The sequence below is a fragment of the Nothobranchius furzeri genome, chromosome 14 (assembly GCF_043380555.1).
Source record: "Nothobranchius furzeri strain GRZ-AD chromosome 14, NfurGRZ-RIMD1, whole genome shotgun sequence".
NCBI classification, from domain to species: domain Eukaryota; kingdom Metazoa; phylum Chordata; class Actinopteri; order Cyprinodontiformes; family Nothobranchiidae; genus Nothobranchius; species Nothobranchius furzeri.
Window position 1 is genome coordinate 23,314,104 of NC_091754.1, and position 23,759 is coordinate 23,337,862.

Consider the following 23,759-nt stretch of genomic DNA (forward strand, 5'->3'; position numbering starts at 1 on the left):
AATGCATTAGCCTGACAATCCGTTATGCCTCAGTAGCCTAGAATGTTGTAGACAGTATGTATGTATTTGTAAATTTAAGAAAAAAGAAAACGTAAAACGCGAATCTATTTGTCACATTTGTGACCTAAAACCACCGTTTTTACAACGAGGGTGCTTGTTTTCAACAGAGCACCTCTTCGGGCGGCGGACAAACTGTGTAGAGAGAGGCGGAGCTTCAGTTTGAGCCAAAATGGCAACGTACGGACACCAGTTTCACACTTTGCACTGATTCTTCAGAACAGCTAGTAAGCTAACTAGCACACCGACAACGCGGAACCGCACAGACCCGAGGCATAGCTGAATATGGCCGAACATGAGCCGCAGGAAGGCGAACAGGTAGTTGACGAGCGATGGAACAAATAGCTCCGATCACCGAGTGTGGTTTTAACCTCTTAATTCTCTGTTGGGGCAGGAACTTGAAAAGACAATCGAAGAGATCAGGCTGAGATTCAAGAATGAGTTACTCAAAGGTAACAGACACGGTGGATAAGGTGTCAGTGACTCTGGTCACTTTTATTTACAGTTGGGTGTTTGCTGGCTGCCTCCTGGTTTCTGGGTAGTCCGACACAATAAAATAGATCAAATGTGTTGTAGGGCTGCTTAGAGCTCAGTAAGATGAAACAGAGAAGTTAACTAATATGTAATAATAACGAAATATGACCATCAGGCTGTTTATCACACTTAAACGTTTTAAGCGTGAAACCATTTGGTTGGAAAAATTGAACCCTATTTTTTATATATTTAAAAACTGAAAGTCACGTGATTTGTGTCATTGTTTACAGATACAACAGAGAAATATGACCCCAGGGACGTGGAGAGGCTTCTTAAGGACAATGCTCTGGTGGAGAGCTACCTGGCATGGAGACTAAACGTTGTTGATGATGCCTTGAAGATGATCGATGAGAGCCTTCAGTGGAGAAGGGAATTTGGTGTAAATGGTGAGTTGTTATTATTACGTTTTTTTTAAATCACTGGTGATGTAATAGGTACTGTGTGCATTGCAAGTTTTTACCCACAATAACATTCAGTTGTGACTTTGGCGTGTGCAAATGAAAGTGAAAATTCCCCCCAGGGTTGTCTAAACATGCTGAACACAAATCAGAAAACAGTTACGTACGTAAAAGAAAAATTCTGCAAGTCTCAATCCGGCTTTTCCTGAAAGCAGAAATGTTGCAGGCTTGCTATCAGTGGCTGGCTTGTGCTTATCGGACAACAACACAGAGTCCCTTTGTGTGTTTAACACCCATATCTCCATACATAAGTTGCCCCCAGAGAACAATGTGCTCAGTCTCTCCTCAGAAATTTGAAAGACTTGTTGTTTGCTGGCCTTTAATCCGGCAAATTCTATTTGTCAGCCAGTTGTTTTTTTAGAAAATGTGATTTATTTTGAGCCGTCATGATCTCAGGCCAAGCACGACTTGGTCCTCATGCTGTTGGTTCTTTATTTGAACTGAATAGCTGATAACAAGTGTCCTTTTAACTTTAGATTTAGTCATTTTTTAGCTCAAAGTACTGATATTTCAGAATGAATGTGTTGCTTGTCAGCTTTCCTTTATCTTTTGTGTTGTTTTCAGATCTTACTGAAAGCGTAATTCCAAAATGGATGTTTGAAACCGGTGCTGTCTACCTCCACGGCTATGACAAAGAAGGAAATAAACTCTGTAAGTACATGTGCTTATTACTGTCTTACCCATTTGTTACTTTCTGCCTTAAAAAATAAATAAATAAACCAACGTGTCCGTGTGTTTAGTCTGGTTTAAGGTGAAGCTGCACGTCAAGGATGCAAAAACCGCCCTGGACAAGAAGAAGTACGTGGCCTTCTGGCTGGAGCGATACGCCAAGAAGGAACCCGGGATGCTTCTTACCGTTGTGTTCGACATGTCGGAGTCTGGCTACAGCAACATAGTACGCTCCTTTTTCTGTGTTATGGTGTTGCACACACTCGGCTGCTCTTTAATGGTTTAACACTTTGGAGATTAAAGTAACCTTTAAATCCTGATGGTCATTTGGAGTAGGGCTGTCTAATCCGTTGACTCGCTTTGTCACAGGCGTCGGCTCCTTCGCCGAGCTCTCTGTGAGCGTATTCGCTCTTTTACAGGAGAAACGGCTCAATTAAATGCAAATAAACCAACACCGAGCAAAAGCAGGAAGGGAAACATCTTTGAAGCTCTGATATTAAATGAGCTGGGTAGGTTTTCAGCTCAGGAGGCTGTCGTGTTTGGGTTTTATTGGACCACGGTGCTAGCTGGACGATGAGAAGTCGGTATGATCTCATTAAGGATAGGAGAGGGTGTCCTGCATAGCAACAAGGCATCGAGGCATTTATGGGTTATGGGGTGAAAACGTCTTTCCTGTTGACACTTTGACCTTTTGTGGGAACTTTTGAATTAGCATAAAACACCAAAGTAAATGAAATTCATCCTTTCATCAGAAATTATTTTAAAGGTAGGTAACATAGGGAATTTGCCAGGCTTATACAGAAAAAGGTTCAGGATTTAATTTGTTTTTATTTAAAAATATGAGCACAGTGAGTTATTTTTCTGCCGTTCTAGTGAGGGTGAGAGCGTCAGTCAAATGAGTTTGAGTGAATTTTCATTTACTCATAAGTGGGTCACTTCAGATGTAGTGGTGGTTAAAAGAGAACGGTAACTGCAATAGGGGTCCCTTTAATAATGTTACTGAGTGCATTATTAAGCAATAATAAACAATTAAATAAGGTGTTCACAACTACCTAATACTAATTTTAACATTAAGTAATGCATTACTAATTAGACCCTCCCTGGCCCTTTATCCTAGCCTTAAGGACACTAATAGTTAACAGTATCAGGAATGTTAATAAAAGGATCCTTTATTTATTAATGCATAATAATGCAATATTTGTTCATTCATATTTTAGTCCTGAAGAATTTGGTTGCAAATCTCTTTTTTAATGCTTTTGTGCATGCGTGCGTGTTTGTGTGTGTGTGTGTGTGTGTGTTTTTAGGACATGGACTTTGTAAAGTACATCGTTAATTGCTTCAAAGTGTATTATCCAAAGTTTCTATGTAAGTGGAAATTGTTTAAACTAAAAACAAATTTCAGATTATTATTTATTTTGAGTCGGATTAAGAAATTTAAAGCCTTGACTTTGTTTTTGTCCTTTTAGCCAAAATGATCATAGTGGATATGCCGTGGATCATGAACGGTAAGAGCCGAAGCCCTGTTTGTGATCGGTATTATTATATTTATGTTCATGAACGACTTGGAAAACTTTTCCCACAGCTGCTTGGAAGATTGTGAAGACGTGGTTGGGTCCAGAAGCCATCAGCAAACTCAAGTTTGCCTCCAAATCTGAGGTCCAGACGTTCATTGATCCAGAGTACCTGCCTCCTCACATGGGTGGAACGGTATGCCCTTCCTCCCAAAAATCATCACCAAATGGCTTCAGATTATTTAATTTTCTGACATTAAAGGTTGAATATGGAACACGAACACCAATACAAAGTGACATCTAGCGTGTGGAGAGTGTAGTTGCGACAATTGAACAAGGTTTCCAGCCGTCAGGATACCAGGTTCGCTGTCGATACATGAAATTGTTTATTTGGGTCCATCTGTTGTAGGATTCACCTAAAATGGTTTTGGAACTGTTATAGTTGCTCTTTCGCTGAGAAGGATAATGACATCTTCTGGGTTCAGAAGCAGCTGTTTGACTTGCAGAGTCCACCATTTTCCACTGTTTGGCAAATCGCAACGGTGCCCTCTATTGGCTGGTAGATGTAAACATAAACCTAGTGCCGTACCCATCAAAATAAATATTTGATTATCTATTTATTAAATTATAGTTAAAAAAAACTTTATCTTTATTCTTCAAACCTCTCAGTGCCCCGTAAAAGTGTATATATATATACATACATACAAATACTTCTACCCTAACTTGTTCCATATGCAACCTTTTAAGAGAAGATTTAGTGGCTTGTAGTTTTAGGGGAACTCCATTAAAATTATGACGTGTTTAAACACGCATTTGTGTTTTTATGTAAACATTTCTGTGTACTGATGGAACCCATAATAAATCATTTATTTTTTGCTCTTATGAGTATGGAAGAGGATTGGTTTCACTGAAAAAGAATAGAAGGAAAGAAAAATAATTCTGACTTTAATGTCAGTAATCAAAAGTCAGAATTATTTCTTTTTTTCTATATTTTGTAATAATTATTAGATTATTAAAGAGAAAGGGCCGTGTTCACCTCTAGAGCTGTGGAAAACACCAAAGTGATGCTGCTCATTTATCTTCTACAGAGATAAAAGTTTTATATTTATTTCTTCTTATTCCCGGCATCCATCTTTCTGTTTGTTTAAGTGCAACTTTAGACTGTGTTTATCAGAGCCTTAACCCTTAAAGAGCCACGCTTTAGTCGTAAACTAGACGCTGTCACATTCCAGGACCCCTTCAAGTATACCTACCCACCTCTGCCCGACGACGACTTCCAAACGCCCATCTGTGACAACGGACCTATCATCAGTGACGACGACACGGAGAGCACCATCACCCTGGAACCCAGCAGCACCTCTGAGCTTGTGCCAAAGTCCAAAAAGGTAAATTTGTCTGTCATCCTTTTACATACTTACTGTTTATGCTCATCAGATCACATCCAAACTCCTGCCCTGCTTTTGTTTAGGCTGAACGTCAGATTCCACTGATATGGGAATCATTAAGCTCCTAACTGTTGTTCCTTGTGGAGCTTTTTAAAGCCAACAGATCCCTCAAAAGACCTGCTCCTCCGGCGGTCTGTTACTTTAAGCCCCTCCATGCTGTCACTAAGTTCTCCTCCTAGGCAGCCTCGCCACTAAAACAACCCAAAGACGGAATATTTTACAGCTGCCGTCACCTTCTTCTCAGACTGGTGCCACTGTGCTGCGTGGCAGCTATAGCCGGCCTGCAGCTTATGCCACTTATGGCTCAGATTCAGTTCAGGACTAGTCAGCCCTCAGATTATAATCATTGTAGCTTCTTTTCTGCAGACTGGACAGTTAGGAATTCATCTGCAGTCCACCACATCTGCTTTAATCCATCACCCAAAGCTACAACCGCTAGCTTCCTGTAGCGACCAAACAACAGCCTAATGGGCCATTCCCATCTGTACCGGGTCGGCCCGGGCCGGGTAGCGTAGGTTGTTTACATATCTGGGTGGCCTGGTATTTTTCCGGGCCAACCAAGGCTCATTCTCAGCCCTCTTCTCGAGGGGGTCTGCTTCAGGCCGACCAGGGCCAACACGCCCACTGCTGACAGCAAATTCACACCTTCCATTAGAGCAAGCCTCTGATTGGTGGGTAGAATCAGCCCACATGGGCTTAAGGCAAGGATGTGTGGAATCAACCGGGCCAGGCTGGGGCCGACTGGGGCTACCCGGCCCGGGCCGACCCGGTACAGATGGGAATGGCCCATAATTGTTAAGCAACACTGGCTATGCAGGAGAGATTATAGTTTACAGTTAACCTGGCAGTAATAAGGGCTGGTTTTATGCCTCTGCTGTAGAACAGGAAGTCATCTCTTCTATTTTTATTTTTTTAGTTTTTGTAGTTTTATTCAGGTCTCTGGTCTTGAATCGATGTGTTTACGTTTATTTTAAAAAGTCAAACTGCATTGCTACCATCAGCTGACTAGGTGGCAAGTGCTGCTGGGAAGAAGATGTTTTTCAACCTAACCTGTCAAAATGAACTTACACAATCACTCTGATGTGACCCCCCCCCCCCCACACACACACACACACACACACACACCCATCCATCTCTAAAGGACGGAGTCCTTAAACCAGCTGAAAGTCTTGTATTTAATAAAAACAGAGCAGACATTTTGGTCAGGAACTTCCTCATTCATGGTTTTAGTGTCACAGACCTTCTGCTTCATCACTTCCTTCTAAACCCAAACTTTGTTTCTCTTTTTTAACACGTGTGGAAGTTTTTCTTCTAGTTGGATGACAGAGACGCTCTTTTTCTGGGAGTTTTGCCGGTATATATTTTTATTCACAGGTCAACCAGCGGTGTCACCTGCCCTTTGTTTTCCCCCTCATGTTGTTTCTGGGAGCGGTGACTAAAACTCCGGTAAAGTACTAACCTATGACGGGCCTGTCTGAATGCATTCCACCCAGTGTTCCTGCTCCAGGTCCGCCTCGTCTAAATAAATCAAGCTCTCCACTTCTCCATCACCACCTTGTATAGACTTATCCACCCGGGTTGAAGTCCTCCCCCAAGTTCCAGGAAGCAACATGGCTGATGACTGAATGGAAGCTAACTTCCTCTCTCTCTCTCTTTTTTTTTCTCTTTTTTTTTTTTTTTTTTTTTCTGAAACAAGGACCGCGGGTGATAAGGCAGTGTGGGATCACAGCAGCAGGCAGGAGCTCAGAGTCGGGATGATCTCTGCAGACTGGAAAGGCAGGTGTGCTCAGGTGACTCGCACCATTGTGAGCACACCTTCCTCACGGTCACCTGACGCTGACGCTGCCACCAACTCCTTGACATTTTCTTGGCCTGTCATGGATCTTACATTTCTGTCCCCACAGTTCAAGCACAACATTTCTGACACTCGAAGAGAAGCGTGCCTCAGTGGCAGGCTGCTGATTATTTGCACATTGATCGCTGATGAAAGCGAGATTTCAAAGTTTAATTAGCTCTTAGAGAAATACTGTCCCCCAACAATTTCACACTATTTGTATCGTCTAACTTCATATTTTAATAACTGCTAAGATAATTACTGTTCTATTTCAGTAGACCCAAGTTATTAACCCACAAGCAATTAATCTGAAACTACGTCTGCCATCTCGGCAACTTTTTAATGAGCGCCTCCTGTGCCCTTGTCCTCTTAACACAAACTCTAACCAAGTCTGGGACTGGACACCTTCAATCTTGTAGACAATCTTGTATTTGTGCCTTAAATTGTATTGCAATTATTATTTTTGTAATCAATTACAATCAAAGCATCAATCATTTCTTGTCCTTGCATTTGAAATCGTACACAAAGTGTGTAAATCAGCCGAGTTCTGTCATTTTCAATGTCGTTTTTATTTCTCTGGGCAATGATTTTAGTGTTATAGGATTTGTTTCTCGTAATAAACCAAGTATTTGTTCTTTATTAATCCGAAATTAAGTTTTAAATCAGTGTTAGAATCTGTTATTTTTCTTACTAATGTACTTTTAATTCCAGTGTCTGTATTAAACTGCACTCTATCTCAAATTCTGAACTAACTTGAGGATATTTTCTACTGACAACATGATTGTGTTAACCCTGCTCTTGAAAATGAATAAATAGTCATTTTAACAGAAGATGGTGTCTTTTTGGGGGGATCTTGGGAGTAGTTGCATGACAGAGCCGTTTAATTAGGCTGGAACGTTTTATTGCTGATTAAAGGAGAATATCTGTTTCCCCTCTGAGACGACGGTTTCTATCACACATCTGGTTGGTTCAGCACTTCCTCTGACCTGCTCTCTTTTACTCCCATCTCACATCATTAATAACCTATAGTACATTCTGTGGTGGAAGTGACACTTCCTTAAATTGACCTGCTTCGTTCCTAATAGGTCAAGTCAACGCGGTTTCTTTCACAATCCCATCAGGCTTTGCGCGGTTGTCTCCCAGCAGATTTGGGCTAAAGTTCGGGAGTGTTTTGCTGATGCAAAATCTCCCACGTCTGAGCGATCTTGTGACTTTTACCCTGTTTGAACCACTCGTATTCAAGGAGGGGATCGTACTTTTTTGTCTTTATTAAAGTCACGAGTTTGTGGGTTATTTCGGTTTGGTTTTACTGGGCAGGCTTGTTGTTGTGGAGGTCATTTGGAACAAAGGTCAGGAGTAATTATAGGAGTTTCCCAATAAAGATTCAACTATCATAACGTCTATGTTCATCTACTATTACAGAAGATTGCCATGGTATCTGCTAACTGATAGCTGATTGATTTCCTTTTGTACAAACAGCCATTTGAAGGTCACACGACCATCCCGCCACTTTTATATTCGGCTTTTGTAATGCTCTTTGGAAGATAAGATGGGATGAAGTGTCTTTACTGCACTCTAAAGTCCAAAAATGTTTAATTTATTGATACAATGTTTATACTCGTCCCTTTTCTTGTTTTATAACAATGTAATAAAAATTACTCTGAAGGTTTTTCACCATTGAACCTTGTGGGTGGGACCACCAGGACCATTCCCATTACAAAATACTATTCAAAGATCACTATTTCACAGATTTTCTCCCCAGAAAGGCCCATTTAGTTATTTTCCATTTGCTAATGAAACACTTTTTGCTGTTTTAGGTGAATTTCCTGGAGGACAGTCTGAAGTCGGATGTCAGCGAGAAAGTAGACACAAATGTTCGAGTCAAAGGAGCCAGGAAGCCACAGACCACCTTCAAAGGTCCTCTTCTAGATGTTAGGTAGGTCCACCTGCTTCCACAGACAAACACTTTGTCTGTAGTAGGGCTGCTCAATTAATTGAATTTTAATCCCAATTATGATCTGAGTTTTGAACGATTATAAAAACAAAACAAGCCGATTATTTGCTCCTCCCACATGCGCTGCCCTGAGTTGCAAATGAAGCGCTCCTCCCAGTGTTGCCAACTTTGACGGTGCAGCTGTTGTTGGGACAATTATTAACTGATGGACCTGTAAATAAATAGTTTATAAATAAGGTAGAAATAAGTTCCTCATGCTGATAAATAATAACTAACCTCTGAGGACACGGTGCTAGTGCACTCTTCTACAGCACCTTGACATTACTAAATACATATTATGCAAAATTTTGTGAACATCAATTTATTTGCATGTATTTGTTATAAATGCTGCTGTATAATTCTTGCTGTCAGTATTTGCAAGATATTGGTATTTGGGTCTGTACTGGTTAGACTTAAATGAGTTAAACCAAGGTCTATAGCCCTTGGGTCATAGACTATGAGCTAAAAGTATATTGGTCTTTTTTATACTGGGAATCAGGAGTTATTTTAGTGATCATCTTGTTTCTTATTTATTTTTGTCCTGATTGTGCCCTGAGCAATTTTATGACTGAATAAAAACAAATAAAATCAGCATTAATTGAAAAATCGTCTTAAATGATCGAGATCTCAATTTCAGTCACAATAATCGTGATTATTATTTTTGCCATAATCGAGCAGCCCTAGTCTGTAGGGTGAATGGTTTCATTCTGATGTTTAACATATATATAGTGGATCAACATTTAGGTTCTCTTTAAGGTGGAGCATTTTTTTGCCATATTGATTGAAATGCCAATCGTATACTGATGGCAACCAATAAAGCTGATGTGTTATCAAAAGAAAAGGAACCAATTTTAATCACCTCTGACAATTACACACCTGGAAAAACATCATCCAGTCATTGTGAACGTCCTGGTCTAAAATAATTGGACTGTAATCCATCCATTAAGCTGCCCCTCTGAACGTCCCTCCCTCCTCTCCATATGCCCCTCTATGTGCACAAATTGCATGATCTCAACTTGGAGCAGTTGAACAGGAAGCAAAGCTAGAGCTGGGCTGCCTAGAGTAAAGGACATAATGTTATGTTCTGTTTACAAATTTAGCTGACATGTTCTGTTGAGTCTGGTTCTGTTCTTTTCGGTAATTATTATTTTTATTGTTTTCAACTTTGTTTTCATTTATTGACATTAAAATAAAAATACAAAACTAAATTGCTAAAAAGCCGAAATGAAAAAGGTGACAGAAAGAAGAAAAATGTATGTTATCTGCCCCTTTTAACTAAAATAAAATATTTTACAAATGAAACAAACATATGATTCTTAAGAAAATATGAACAATATTGTTTCTGGACTGGTTGGCCGACACAACCTCAACCCATGAATTGAAAAAAGAGAGAAAACAAGTAACACAGAAAGAAGCATAAAGTTATATACATATATACTTACGTAAATACACATATGGATACATAGACTTGTTCCCTTTTTCCCTTTTTTTTTCTTTTCTTTTTTTTCTTTCACCCCCCAACCCCCCTCCCCTCACGGGTTTATGTAACAGATCTATATAAGTTAATCATTTCATTTTTTATCTCTTTTTTGAAAGTCAATATAGTTTTTGCATTCTTTATTCCACATTTTAACTCCATATATGGACACACAATGTTCCTTTATGAGTATCCTATGTCTAGGTATATTAAATAATTCATGTCCTTTTAAATCATATTTGCCATGTCTTTTTGTAAATTTTGTAAATCTTTTGATTAAACCTGCAGGTTTGTTTGCAATTTACATACATTTTAAAATATTGTAGTCCACCAGATCATAGAATTTTAGTGTTTTTAATTTTATAAATAATGGATTGGACGGATCTCTGTAGTTGCTCTAAATACCTAAATGTTTAGGTGATGGACCTGTCGTCTATGAATGCAGCCTGTCCTGGTTGAGCTGTCTTGTCAATTTGTTGCCTAGCGCTGAGCACTGAGCTAAAGGTTGCCTTGATTGTGACCATAGAACACCACACTTTAGAACATTTTAGATTGTTTTACAGTTACATAGATTTGTTACATTTGGATTTATGGCAGCAAAGTTACCAAAGACGGGTTGAAAATTTAAGATAATCTTATGCTTTAATGGTTGACCGTATCCATTGTGTATGGGCGGTCTTATACCAATTGTGTCAACTATTTGTCATTCATAAGTGGATGCCCTGTGGTGGCAATGTAACACCATCATGTCTTTTTCACAAACGATTGTACAGTGACATGTGAGGGTGGTGTCCGTGTTGTCGAAGCGCTGTCATGGACATCCTTTTAACTTGGGCATAACTCAATTTTTATCCCAATTGAAGCCATGTTCCTGTCTGGCAATCTGTTCTTCAGCTAGAAGCTCATGGACCTCTGCATCGCTCCAGTTTGCCATCTCAGCTGACTCTGTTAACGAATGCAAAGATGGCTTCCCATATTGACTTGCACTTTAAATGCTGTTGTTGGCTGGGGTTTGGTTGGACATTTGTCACATCATCATGACATCACCATTCGTTTTGTGAAGGTGTGGTCTTCATTCATAATTCAGCGTTGTGGTAAAATTACTATCAAGCTTGGCGGCACAAATGGAGCAATGCCACTACAGCGCATTCAAAGGGCTCACCAAGGCAGGAGTACTACCCTGATATGCCACCATGGTGTCTTTTGAAACCAACTATAGTGTTACAAACAGTTTTTAATGCTGCTTTAAAAACGCCTTCTTCATGGAAACGACTCGTACCCACTGTGTAGAAATGGGCATGAATAAGAAAGGCATCCTGTTTGCACGTTTGAGAGCACCCCGGTGTAAAAAGGAATAAGAACTTAGGACTACAAGAAAGATCATTCTGACTGAAGTAAATCTTTCTTACTAAGAGGATCTTTTTGGATCACCAACCCAAATAAAAATGACATTTATGCCTTTTTTTAGCTGCTGTTCTTCCCTCGTTTGTGTCCTTTAGGAATGAGATGAAGTCATGCAAACTGACAGGTAACTGAGGAATTTGAGATTTTAGCTGTGTGTCACTTTGCATCATCAGTGCTATGAACTCACATGAGAATATAGATATAGAGCTTGATTTCTGACAGCTCAAACAGCCCTTCAGCGCTTATGTGCATCTTTGTGATCAGAGTAGTGCTACCTGTTGTTACGGGGAAGCTGCACATTTGCAGCTGTGAAATTGAATGTTTTAGCTCCTAATTAATGATCAAAAATAATTTCTAACATATGAGATGGAGAAGAACTGGAGAGGCTATTTTATTTTCTCATAAAGACAAACAGAACCCAGAGAATGAAGTTAAAGATAAAACGTGCGATAGTTTTTATGTCGAAAATGTTAATAAATTAGACATTTTCCTGACTAGCAAATAAATAGACAAGTAACACCTTTTTATTATACATTTAGTTCTGAAAGTCCAGCCATGGTTTTAGAATAGTTTTGAGATTTAAATTGTTTAGTTTTTAGCTTTCTCTGCAGCTTAAATCAACTGAAATTTATTAAAGGTATCATAGAATTTAAAATCTATTTAAGAAAGAAAACTATCTTTTACATAGCACCTCTCAAGATTAAAATCACGAGGTGCTTCACAAAAACAAAAGTTAAAATATAGAAAATATTTTTTTAAAAGGGTTAAAGAAATGTTTAAAATTAGAAGATAAAATGTACCATGTTGTGTTGAATATCAGCAGCTTGAAGTGTCAAATGAGCAGACCAATATCAATATTGGTCATTTTTTTATTGGCAACAGAGAAATGGTTAAATCTGAGAAAAGATGGTCTACCATCAAAATCTTGGTCACACCCAAGGGATGCACCGATTCTGGTATCGGGCCGGTACCGATATCATGTACTCGTACGTGTTAAAAGTTAACCAATACCAGGAACCGATACCAATGCAGTTGCCAGAAAGTGGCTTCACTGTGAATTGTCAATTATGTTGTAGTTTTCTATGTTGACCACTATGGGGAGCTGTTGAGCAGTGTGGGTTTAGGAGTGCTGCCTCAGAATAAGAAAGCCAGGGGGTGCTGTTGCTAGGTTAAACAGCATGTTAGCCGTGTCGATGTACTTTAAAATTTGTGAAGAAGACAGAAGCAAGGCTGAGTGCAAACTTTGAACTGATAAGGTGTCCGGGGAGGAAAGGAGTCAACGTCATTCAGTACCAGCAGTAAAATAAAACATCTGAGACTACATCATCAGCCGGAGTATACCGCGTTTGCTAAAGCTTAGGCTATATATTTTATTTTGTATCGAACTCACTGCCTTTTCCTGTTGAAAAAAGAGAAGAAAATAAAATGTATTCCAATTCATTGCATTTTTTGTGTGTGTGGTAGAAGTATCATATCTGTTCTCAGTATCGACAAGTACTCAGATCCAAGTATCTGTGTCGTATCGGTTTGGAAAACAGTGGTATCGGTGCATCCCTATCGCACACCCGTACATTTGCATATCCCAACCGACTTCATAATTTAAATATAGAAACTTCGGTCGCGGTAATGTTAACCAAAGTACAGCGCTAGCCCAAGCAAGTGATAATGCTATCCTGAGCTACTGCTAATGCTACTTTGAGCTACTTCTAATGTCCTTTTTGGACAAAAAGAAAGAACAATGTCAGAGCACCACTTCAGTCCTCCCATGTCCCGAACATTGGCTGGACACTCACTTCCTCGTACGTTCACAAACCCCACACCACAGCCCTCTAGATACCAAACACACACAGACAGGTCCAACAGACATTGGCCCAAACACTCCATTCCTGGTTTGTTTGCAACCCCGTACCTCTCGACATTGGCCTGCTGGACACTTACTTCCTTTTTTGACATTTCATTTGCAATTCTATGTGCTCTGGGGTTAATATTCTTGTCCTGGCAGAAAGGGTGGGGCAAACAGTCCAGCTATTGTAGGGCTTTATTATGAGGTTGTTTTTTGGCATTTAACCCAGGCTCCTGGGCCATTTTGAGCCCCAAAAAAGTTTTACAGACTATATAGAGGTTCCCCTTGTAAAAAAAACTTTCCAGGACACCTTTAAAATTTCACGCAGATTTTTTCAAATGCCTTAAATACATAAAATATAATAAATAAATTATTTGAAGAATGAGTAATGCACCCCATTCACCCATTTGTTGTAGCAAAATCTTTTGTTTTTATCTAACAGCATGAAGGGGTTGACCTGATAACACCTATCTGTCCCTTATCTGCCCAGGTGTTCTGCACCTGTGACCAGACAGCTTCGAATGTGTCAGCATCTCTCTCTAATGCCGTCAGGACGGCTTTGCGTTAAGAGGACCTTAAACCTGAGAGACCAGCTTTGTCTCCAAAGGATCGCCCTCTAACCCTCAGCAAACATGTTGATGCTGAGCGTCGTCTCCTTTAGAAAGGATACATTTTAAAATGATGAATAGCTTTATTGTGAATAGAAGCAAACCATGTTGTTTTCATCAATTGATCTGTTGCATTAAGTCATTATTGATTTGTTTGTGCCTTTATATCGATCCCGTCACACACGAGTAGAATTTAAGGATGTGTCTAGTCGATGTTTCATTGATCAGAAATGAGGCGGCGTAGAAATTACCTTCCAGTCTCGTTTTGCACGCTCCATGAAAAAAAAACACTTGCTTTAATATGACTTTCAATGAATTTTAAATATAGTTCAGTTAAGCAGCAGTGTGCTGCTGCTTCACCTCACTTCGACTGTATGATGTCATGTCTCGTTGTTATGAATAAAGTCCGCTCCGTTTCCATCGAGTGACGGCTTTGAAGTGAGGGTTTTTGGACCGCTCTGAGCAGTGAATTATAGTGATAAACAGATTAAAACCAGCCTTAAATTGCAGTTATGCTTTGGAGCGGTTCTGGCTTTATTCAAGACTGGGGGCTTCAGAACGGGTGCGGGGGGGTCTTTGATCTTGAGTTTGCCAAAGGTTCCTAGAGCCTGAAGACTCGCTCTAAGCCTGATTTTACAGCTAATTTATGGGAGAAAGGGAATACACAAGGACACGGGGAAGGAAAAAATGCTTTATTCATGGCAGTTTTCGTTCATGAAACGTTACCAGGCTGCATACAAAGCAGATATTATAATCCATACTAGGCTCTTGTTGGCAAAGTTCTCAGCGGTCATAGTGCAGAGGGCCCTAAATCCATTCAGTCACATGCTCACTACTGATAAAATACACTAAAGTACATTTGCTTGGAAGGAAATTTGGGTTTATCTTTTTATGCTCCTGCATAGAGGACAGCTTAAATGTTCTGTTTTGGTGCAAAATGGAGGAAAATCAGTTTTTAAAAAATCAAAACCATAAACATCACATTTCTTTGTACTTGAAGGAGAACAAACTCCCCCTGTACCCAACCACTAGGGAGCATTTGTTTGATTTAGATTTTGTTTTTATCTTTTTTAAATTATTTTAGTTCGGGTTAGGGTTTTAGTGAGGGTTAGGGCTAACCCTACGTTTAGGTCATCATTTTGTACATGCATTTAGTAGCTTTAGCGGTTTTAATCTTTTTCTATTAAAGTTTGTTTTAGAAATATATTAAAAACTTCATTTAGAAGTAATATTTTCTACGTTAAAACATTTATTTAGCTGTTTTTTCCCCTAGAGTAATTCTCCATCTCACAGATGCTTGAAATTCTTGAACTTTATTCAAGGTTTATTAAAGTTTTCATTAAGAAGAGTTTTACTGCTGCTGCACTTTTAGTGTTTTTTAATTTTTTTTAATAATAAAATAATTAAAAACTAGAGGTGCACCGATTGCAGTTTTTGGACGATCACGGATCTTGAGAAAAACCTGACATGCCGATACCGATTTTGTCTTAACTAAAAGCAGATTACGTCAATGTTTCAGTTCCTTTTTATTGAGAAAACCAATATGAACACACAATGTTCTCAAATATAAATGAACATATTACTTTTTGAACTACACAATCCCATTTGTTCCTTTAGAATTTAATTTTTCTAAATTTGTACCCCGTTTTGACACACTTGTCCCAAAAATCTATTTCTATTTAACGTTAACTAGGGGCGCACCCATTGCAGTTTTTGGTCGATCACCGATCTTGAAAAAAAAAACCCGAGATCGGGGCTGATAGATCGGCGCAACCCGATTAAAATCGACTAAAGAACATTTAAAGTTTCTTTAAAATCTGAAATCCCACGTTCAACAGTGACTCACAAATAGAAGAAAAGCAGAAAAAACGATTCTCCTGCAGCTTCATATTTAGTCCAAACCTTTTTGTCGACTTCACAGAGAAACAGAAAATAATTTGTAGGAAACAATGAAACAGTCGAAACAGATATCCTGTTTTTGATGTGTGGTTTTTTTTAACCTTCTTCTTTTTTGTTGTTGCAGCACATTTTGTTTTGTCTACAAATAATTTCCTCAGGGGAGACATGATGTGTAGCTGGAAAATTTACATACCCCAAGATAATTAGACTCCACGGTCACCGAAAACAAAAAACTGTTGTCTGATTTTAAATAACCGAGCCTCTAGGTGGAAGTTTTATTCTTTTATACATAATTCTATTTCTCTCTCTGTTGTTTCTCTGCAGCCCTGCGGAGGAGCTGATCTTCGGCTCCGGAGAGACTGAAAGGAAATCTCTAATTATCCTGAACAATGTGACCAAAAATCAGGTGGCCTTTAAGGTGAGCATGAAGGATTTCGGTCCTAACTTTTAAACAGAAATGCGTGTTGGCTTCATTATTACCTGCCTGCTCAGGTCCGGACCACGGCACCTGAGAAGTACAGGGTGAAGCCCAGCAGCAGCAGCTGTGAACCCGGAGCTTCGGTCGACATCGTCGTGTCTTTACACGGAGGTACTTCACGCACGCTCAAACCTTCTGAAAACGCTGAACGCCGGAATCATCAAACACCTCGCTCTGCTCCTGAAGTGCTTGCAGCCTCCTTTTTTTCTTTGCCCGACGTGCATTTTTCAGGAGTGATAAAAGAACCGTCTCCCCTGAAAACAAACCGCCCGACAGCTGACAGCGAGCTGAAGTGTTCAGCGACCTTCAGGCGTGTCAGCTGAGGGAGGAGGATCAGAGATGCTGTGTTTTTGTTTTTCTGCTGCGTTCGTGGGTTTTTTTTTTCTTTCTTTTTTTAGCACAGTCCTCTGAACATAGCTTCTGTTTGATAAAAATCAGGTCATATGGTGTTAAATCAGCTTTGTTGATAGTGAAAGCTGCAGTAATGTGTGTTTTGACTGGCGCAGGTTGCCAGGCCTCTCCACAAGACCGCTTTCTGATCATGGCTGCAGAAATGGAAACCGCCGGTTCGCAAGAACTCACTCAATTCTGGAAAGAAGTACCAAAAACTAAGATCATGGAACACAGGTGTGTCATTAAACACGTCCTCAAATATCCTAAAGGTGTCCAAGAATACAAACAGCTACTAAAAAAACACATCTTACATTTGAGATTATAGAGTTTCTGCTTTCTGTTCCCCTCAAAAAATCCCCAACACGTCTTTTTACAGCCATGATCTTAGTCCGACGACGTGTTTCCACATCACCCAGCATCTACGTCTCTAGGACCTTCTGCTGAGCATCTGCAGAACCGAAGCTGTAGGCTGAATGTCTGCTCACTGGTTTCTTTCTCCTACAGATTACGCTGCCATTCTCTAGATGTCGTCAAACCAGCGGTGAACCTTCCAAGGGAGAGTTTGTTCGATGCGTCGAACGGTGGACAGCAGGAGGTCAGCACAGCGGTGAGTTCTAGAGGGGGGGAGAAAATCCTGCCAAGTGTTTTTTTTTAGTAATTAGAAAGATTAGTTTTGTGATTTTAGGAAAGTTTTATTTGGAAAAGAATCATTGGAGATGAACCCAGACCGTTTTTCCTCTCTCCAGCTCATGAGAGTGATGGCCTGCAACTCTCGCCTGGAGCAGAAGCTGAACTCGTGTTTGTGGCTGCAGAAGGTTCTCACTGGGATGGTTCTGATCCTCGTAGCGCTCAACCTGCTGTGCCTCTACCTGCTGGGGACAGCTCCGCGGACATCCTGACCTGCAGCAGCGTCCTCCGCCTGCACCTGTCAGCCAGCCGATGCCGACGGTTCCAGCTGGGGCCGCGGCCGCGGCCAACCACCCGAGGGACGTCCCGAGCTCCCTGCTTGGCTTCACCCCTCCCTCTCCTCAGGCGGATGCCTCAGAGACAAGCAGGGTGACTTTAAGGACACGTGAGCTGACACGGAGCAAACATCTGAGGAGAGATCTCCTCTCAGCTAAACTAAGAGACGATTCTAGCAGCGCCGATCATAGAGTTATTTAAATTAATACAATTTATCGCAACAGTTTGTCTAGTCACGAGTCATTTGTGTATAATTTTTATATTGTGTGAATCCACAAATGTATTTAAACTGTTGTGAAATAAACACTTTTTAATGTTGTAATTATTTGATTTCACTGTCAAACAAAAACAAAAAAAACACACCTGCTGAGGATCTCGTAGCTAATTAGTTATGCAAAAATATTCCTTAATAAAGTCTCATTAACACAGGAGGGTGTAATTGAAAACATGGCAGTATGTGACCTTACTAAAACTTCTCTGCCCAGACCCTGCAGCCACGGGAGATCTCAGGCTGCTCTATCTCATTTTGTTTTAATTACCCCCAACACTAAACTAAACTTAAAAAAGAAAGCAATTACCGGCGAGTTGCAAGGACATGGCACAACCTACTTGTATGTTAGAGGGAAGAACTGATATCTGTAACAAGATCCAGCTCAGAGCAATCAGGACGCGAGGCGGCGTGCTTATTAGATGTTTGCACACAAGAGACGAGCGAAATCAACAACCGCTGTGTGTGTGTGCGGTGGGTGGAATGAATCATGCAATCATGTGTAAACTAATCCTACTTTGATTATAAAGTTGCAAAATCTTTATTCCTTGAATATTTCATAGGTTCGGTGATTCCGGGCCGTCGTGTCCGTCTTTTTTTGGGACATGACATCTCAGTTAAACCCTCAGAAGAGTTCCGTTTTGCACTATTTTGGTAGAAAGTGCCAGTGCACATGAAAAATAAATAAATAAATAGAAAACACAGGAGGAAAACAAGACAGGGGTTAATGGAGTGCGTTCCTCGGGAGAATAGCAGTAAAAGCTTGGGCATCACACGTGTGTGGGTTGATTTTAAGTGTGTCTGAGTGCATCGCTGCACCTGCATGAACCTAGACGAGCATCAGGATGCTCCACGTCAAAGAAAATGAAACAGTGTCATCAGTGGATTATTATTTAGGTCACATGATCTAAATTTGTCTGTCTGGTTTGTGTGGATGCTGCTAATCACTGAGCATGGTGTGTCGAAGTCTCCTTCAAACTTATTGATTTGCCATTAAACAGCAGCTAAATCGATGCTCACCCCAGCATGTGCCTGGCTCCAGGGCACTCCTGCAGCATTTGAGTGGGGGCGATGATTTAGTTTGGTTAGTAAAACGACACAAAGGGGATCAATGGAAACCTAATGAGAGCTAGGTGGGGGTCACCCAGTAGGAGAACAATTTCTTCACACACCAACCTGTTCATCATATCTATAAATGACCTACAAAAGTCAATCATTTCTTCCAGAGTCACAGCTCAGAAGCACTGCCTGCTTCGACTTCCTCGTTTATTTACAGCAAGCATCTGAGTTTGTTTTCTGTCTTCGCTCACGCTAACATCAGAGATGCCGAGAAGTCAGGGAACTTTAAAAATAGCTCTTCAGACACGAGGAAGGGTTTTATTTACAAGCTCGGCGGCTGAAAACGTTACAGACGTCTCAAAATTTTTAAGTAAAAAAAAATCAGTTAAGAAAATCAAATAAAAGTTGAGAAAATCAGGAAGAAGTGTACTCTGTACCAGTTCCATGTACTGGCTTTTCAACCACCAAATAGTTCCCAAGCGCAGCCGCTGCTGCAGCTCACCACTCCGCACAGGGATGGGTCCAATGGGAGTTGAATTTCACCAGTGTGTGATGACTAATGGGACTTTAACGTCTCATATTTGATGATTTGCCCTCATTTTGTTGACATGCAAAAATAAATCAAGTTACTTTTGCATCTTTAATGTCTTGTTTTCCTTTTAGATATTGTTTGTGAAATTCAAAGGAAGCGGCACACAACACAAAATCAATCATATAATCGTGTTTATTCTAGCTCATTGCTCATCATCAGGGAAATGCGTCAGTATTCAATAAACCTAATCAACAATTCTCATTTAAAAAGAAAATCTCAACAAAAATCCATTTTATTTAACCACATCCAAATACATGACATTAATAAAAAAGGAATCTGTGAGTTGTTTTGATTATCTGAAATTTACTTTTGCTTTTAAAATGTGTTATTGTTTATGAATAATTTACAGCAACCTCTTCCACTAAGACTCAAATCTGTTTATTCATAATAAATTAGCTTTTATGGATTGTAAGATTTTAAACCTAAAAGATTGTGCAAGATCTCCCCCTAGTGGCCAAGATGTGTGTGGCAAAGAGTCTGGGTTTGAATGGTTGAGATATTCCTTTAGGTCTGATTGGTAGAGGTACTGATAGCCTAAAGTGTGTGCGTGTGCGTGTGCGTGTGCATGTGTGTGTGTGTGTGTGTGTGTGTGTGTGTGTGTGTGTGTGTGTGTGTGTGTGTTTTCCTGGTGGATAAGTGCTCTAGAGGATAAGACAGCTCCTCCCTCCCACCCTTTCCTCTCACTGGACTCACTTGGTCTGACTACCACCCGCTTCTTTCAACAGTCTCCAGGTTTCGCTGTCAGGAGATGTGAGGTCCAGCGGCCTTTTTCCCTCCGAGTTCACAAGGAGGCGGTCGGCCCCGTGATCAAGCAGAACCGACACCAACTCAGGGCTGGATAGTCTAGCTGCAGTGTGCAGAGGTGACTCCCCAGCAACATCTCGGTTCACGTTAGCACCTGAGGGGGAGAAGAGACTGTTGATGTTGTCACCTTGAACCAGAAGGACAGTTTCTGACAGCTAACGCTGATTCCAGCAGGCTCATGAAGAATGTTGTTAGTATTTTCCAAATGTTTTGCAGTTCTACTTCAAAAGAGAAGAAAATATTGCACTGATCATATCATTTTTAGGTAGATTTATTATCTTTTAACTGTCAACTGGAAATTATTCCTTATTTTATTCAAACCTGTGCGTTTTAGTTTTAGTTTATCCTGTTTTTGCAGCTTTCTCTGCATGCAAAAAATAAATTCTGTGCTTCACCAAGCACTGTCAGTAGCACATGTGCATGGTGTTGGTGGAGTTAATGCATAAAAAACTTCTTTATTGTGATTAATAATATCTGTTTTGGTTTAAGGTGCATTATGTAGAAATGAAGTAAAAATGGCATCATGTGGTAAAATTTGGTTACTGCAACCACTTTAAATAACTCTGGAGCTTTTTGCCAGCTGTCATCAAATTACAATTGTCGGTTGCTACAGCGTTAGCTCGCAGGAGGCGCGTCGACGCCACACTCACTGATGGTAATCAATAGTTTTGTCCCTTCTTCCTTTGTTTTGAAAGGAGAAAAACTGACAAAACTGCATATGAAACATGGATATGAAATATGTATAACTTTCCTTTCAAAATGACTAAAAAATTAGACTCTTTTGGGATTTTCTCACTTTAAAATTCTCACTATAATCTTACACAGTGCACCTTTAATGCAGTTAAACGTTTCGGGCACAACAGGTGTGTGTGTGCATTACCAATTAATGACAGAAATGTGTTACGCTCTAATCACAGATGAGAATGAAATGTGAAGCCTTCTTACCGAGCTGCAGCAGCTTCCTCACGGTGCTCAGCTGCTGGCTGGTGCAAGCAAGGTGGAGAGGAGATCCTAATTTGTCTATGTGCTGATCCACATCTGCTCTGTGCTGCACAAGAGCTTTAACACACTCAGGATGACCTGAGGATACAGCCAGAGGTGAAGCACTGAAAAAAAATAAAATCAGCAAAATCCTAACTTTTTCAAAATGTTTGTTTTTTAGGTTTTGGCTGTTTGTGTCACAGTCTGCGTCTGCGTCTTTCCCCATGTGTCTCCTAATGTTTCTCCATCCCTCTCTAGATTCCCTTTTGTGTTCTCTTAGCGCCGTCATGTGTCCTTTGTCTGCATCTCTGTTATGTATCTTAAGTTGTAGCCCATTAAAATCATTCCTCCCAGGTCCTGTGTCATCCAGTCATCCTCAGCCCCTCTAGTTGTAGCTCCAGCCTCTTGTTCCCCAGCTTAGTTTATGTGTGTGTCAGTATGTGTATGTATGTGTGTGTATGTTTGTTTGTCCTTCCCAGTCAGGTCTGGTGTCCTGCTCTGCTCCTCTCCTCATTGGTGATTTCACCTGTGCCAGTTCTCCACACACCTGCTCCTCGTCTCCTATCACTCCAGCCCCAGTGTATAAAGCCTCTCCTTGTCTCATTGTTCTTGTCGGTCCATTGTGTTTTTGTCAGCGTTGTTTGTGCTCTAAGTGAGCTTTTGGTGTCCTGTGCTCCAGGACTTTTGGATTTTTGCTTGCTGCCTTATGGATTTGTTTTGTTTTCATCCTGCCAAATAAAGGATTTTTTCTTTTACCAACTCCTGCCTCGAGTCATCCTGGGTAATCTGCATATTTGGGTCCTAAACATCCCCACAACGTGACAGATTGAGCCTTTTTTGTGTACAATTTACTGATCTCTGCAAAGATTATGCATGCACATGCAGCGGAATGTGACCCCTGACCTTTAGCTGCAGCCCAGTGGATTGGAGAGCTGGACCAGTCTCTCCCCTGGGGGCTCGCCCCATGTTGGAGAAGCAGCAACACACAGGCCACATGACCCTTGGAACACGCTTCTGTTAAGGCTGTCCGCCCATCCACGGTAGAACTGTTAACCTGGTGTGAAACACCAACCATTTAAAAAGCAGGAAATGAAAGGCTGTTCTGTAGATTTTTGCATGTTAATTGTTAACGAGTCACATTTGCGTACTTGTTCGTAGGTGTTTCCTGTTAATTTCTCACTAACTTGAAAAATTCTCTAGTTTAACCTGACAATAATTAATACGGCTGACTTGAGCGGAACATTTCATAAGCATTGGGAAAACATCTTCTTTTCAGTTAATTCATGACGGATTAGACCTGTAAAGATGGATGTTTTGCTCACATTTGCTCCGTTTTCCACCAGGAACTTGGCACAGTGTGTGTGGCCTTGCATACATGCTGTGTGTAGGGGGGAGAGTCGGTCCAGAGTGCTCAGATTTACACAAACTCCCTGTCAACAAAACAGAAAAAGTAGGGAGAAGCAAGAAACGGAGGGAAAAGCACAAAATGATTATATATTTGAGAACAAAGTTAGGTGTGCAGCTTGTTTAGAGTGTGACACCTCTTGAATAGATAACCTGTACGTTGTGGTGATGTTTGAACCCCACAGACGTCGTTTGAACGTTACCTGTGTGATGAGTTTTTGCAGAGTGAGGATTCTTCCGTTAAAGACTACATCGTGAATCGGAGACCAGTCAGATTCTTCATCTTCATATGGACACAAACGGTCATCACACAACTCTCTTACGACCCTGCATTCAGATGAGGAATTCCACATGACACCTAGAAAAAGCCTCCATCTTTTACTCACCACTCATTAAAGTGTTGGAGACAAAAGCAGCTCCAGCTGGACATGCATGGTCCGTGTGGGTGCTCCCTGCAGACATGCTTCACCGTGTTTTATGATTGACTCGCTTTCATAAAAGTTCATGTTTTGCCTTATTTTGTCATTTCCTCCCTGCAGAAAGAAGGCTGGTTGCAGACAGTGACTAACCAATCAGGAAGCAGAGAGAGACCTGTTGCGCAGTTCAGTTATTTGTTTGTAATTTGACACCATTTTCATTCAAATTAAAGAGCTAATTTACTTTATTCTCCTCTAAAAATGAATGGGAAAAAATTAGAATCTTCCAGAAAACTGCAGATCCACCATTTTTATTTTTGTTTTAAGATTTCAATCCACTCAAAATAATTTGCATTCAAGATTTTGACCAGGGGCGTGTCCAGGGAGTGGCCTGGGGTAGCACATGCCACCCTTAGAATCTGATTGGCCACCCCAGGTGCCACCCTACTAAGTTCCAGTTTAAATTGACTTTACATCGTCGACAAAAGGCTTGGGTTGTAAACTCCAAAAATAGTGTATGGTAGCATGCACCTTTAACATTGTTATCTAGCCCAGGCCTACAGAACATTTCTGTAGTATTAATATTATTTATTATTTTTTTCATATTCACATAAATAGTATTTAGAGTCCCACTCAACTCCAGTTGGTGGCAATAATGCAACAAGAAGT

The 23,759-nt window shown here is 40.5% G+C and overlaps 2 protein-coding genes across 2 annotated transcripts; one reads left to right on the forward strand and one right to left on the reverse strand.

The window, feature by feature from the left end:
• The first annotated feature begins 217 nt into the window (after positions 1-217).
• mospd2 (motile sperm domain containing 2) lies at positions 218-17,613 on the forward strand. Its single transcript, XM_015966356.3, has 15 exons — positions 218-375; positions 452-509; positions 822-977; positions 1,614-1,700; positions 1,790-1,944; positions 3,023-3,083; positions 3,185-3,223; positions 3,301-3,425; positions 4,462-4,614; positions 8,326-8,444; positions 16,057-16,150; positions 16,225-16,321; positions 16,717-16,837; positions 17,108-17,210; positions 17,350-17,613. Exons 1-15 carry the CDS (start codon positions 343-345, stop codon positions 17,500-17,502), a joined length of 1,554 nt encoding a protein of 517 aa, XP_015821842.1. The 5' UTR covers positions 218-342; the 3' UTR covers positions 17,503-17,613.
• Positions 17,614-20,066: 2,453 nt separating this feature from the next.
• Positions 20,067-23,354, reverse strand: LOC107389933 (ankyrin repeat and SOCS box protein 9). The gene is made up of 6 exons (XM_015966354.3): positions 23,061-23,354; positions 22,878-22,957; positions 22,593-22,700; positions 22,174-22,324; positions 21,235-21,369; positions 20,067-20,383 (listed from the first exon to the last, which is right to left on the reverse strand). The coding sequence occupies exons 1-6, from the start codon at positions 23,134-23,136 to the stop codon at positions 20,175-20,177; spliced, it is 759 nt and encodes a 252-aa protein (XP_015821840.1). The 5' UTR covers positions 23,137-23,354; the 3' UTR covers positions 20,067-20,174.
• Positions 23,355-23,759: the final 405 nt, after the last annotated feature.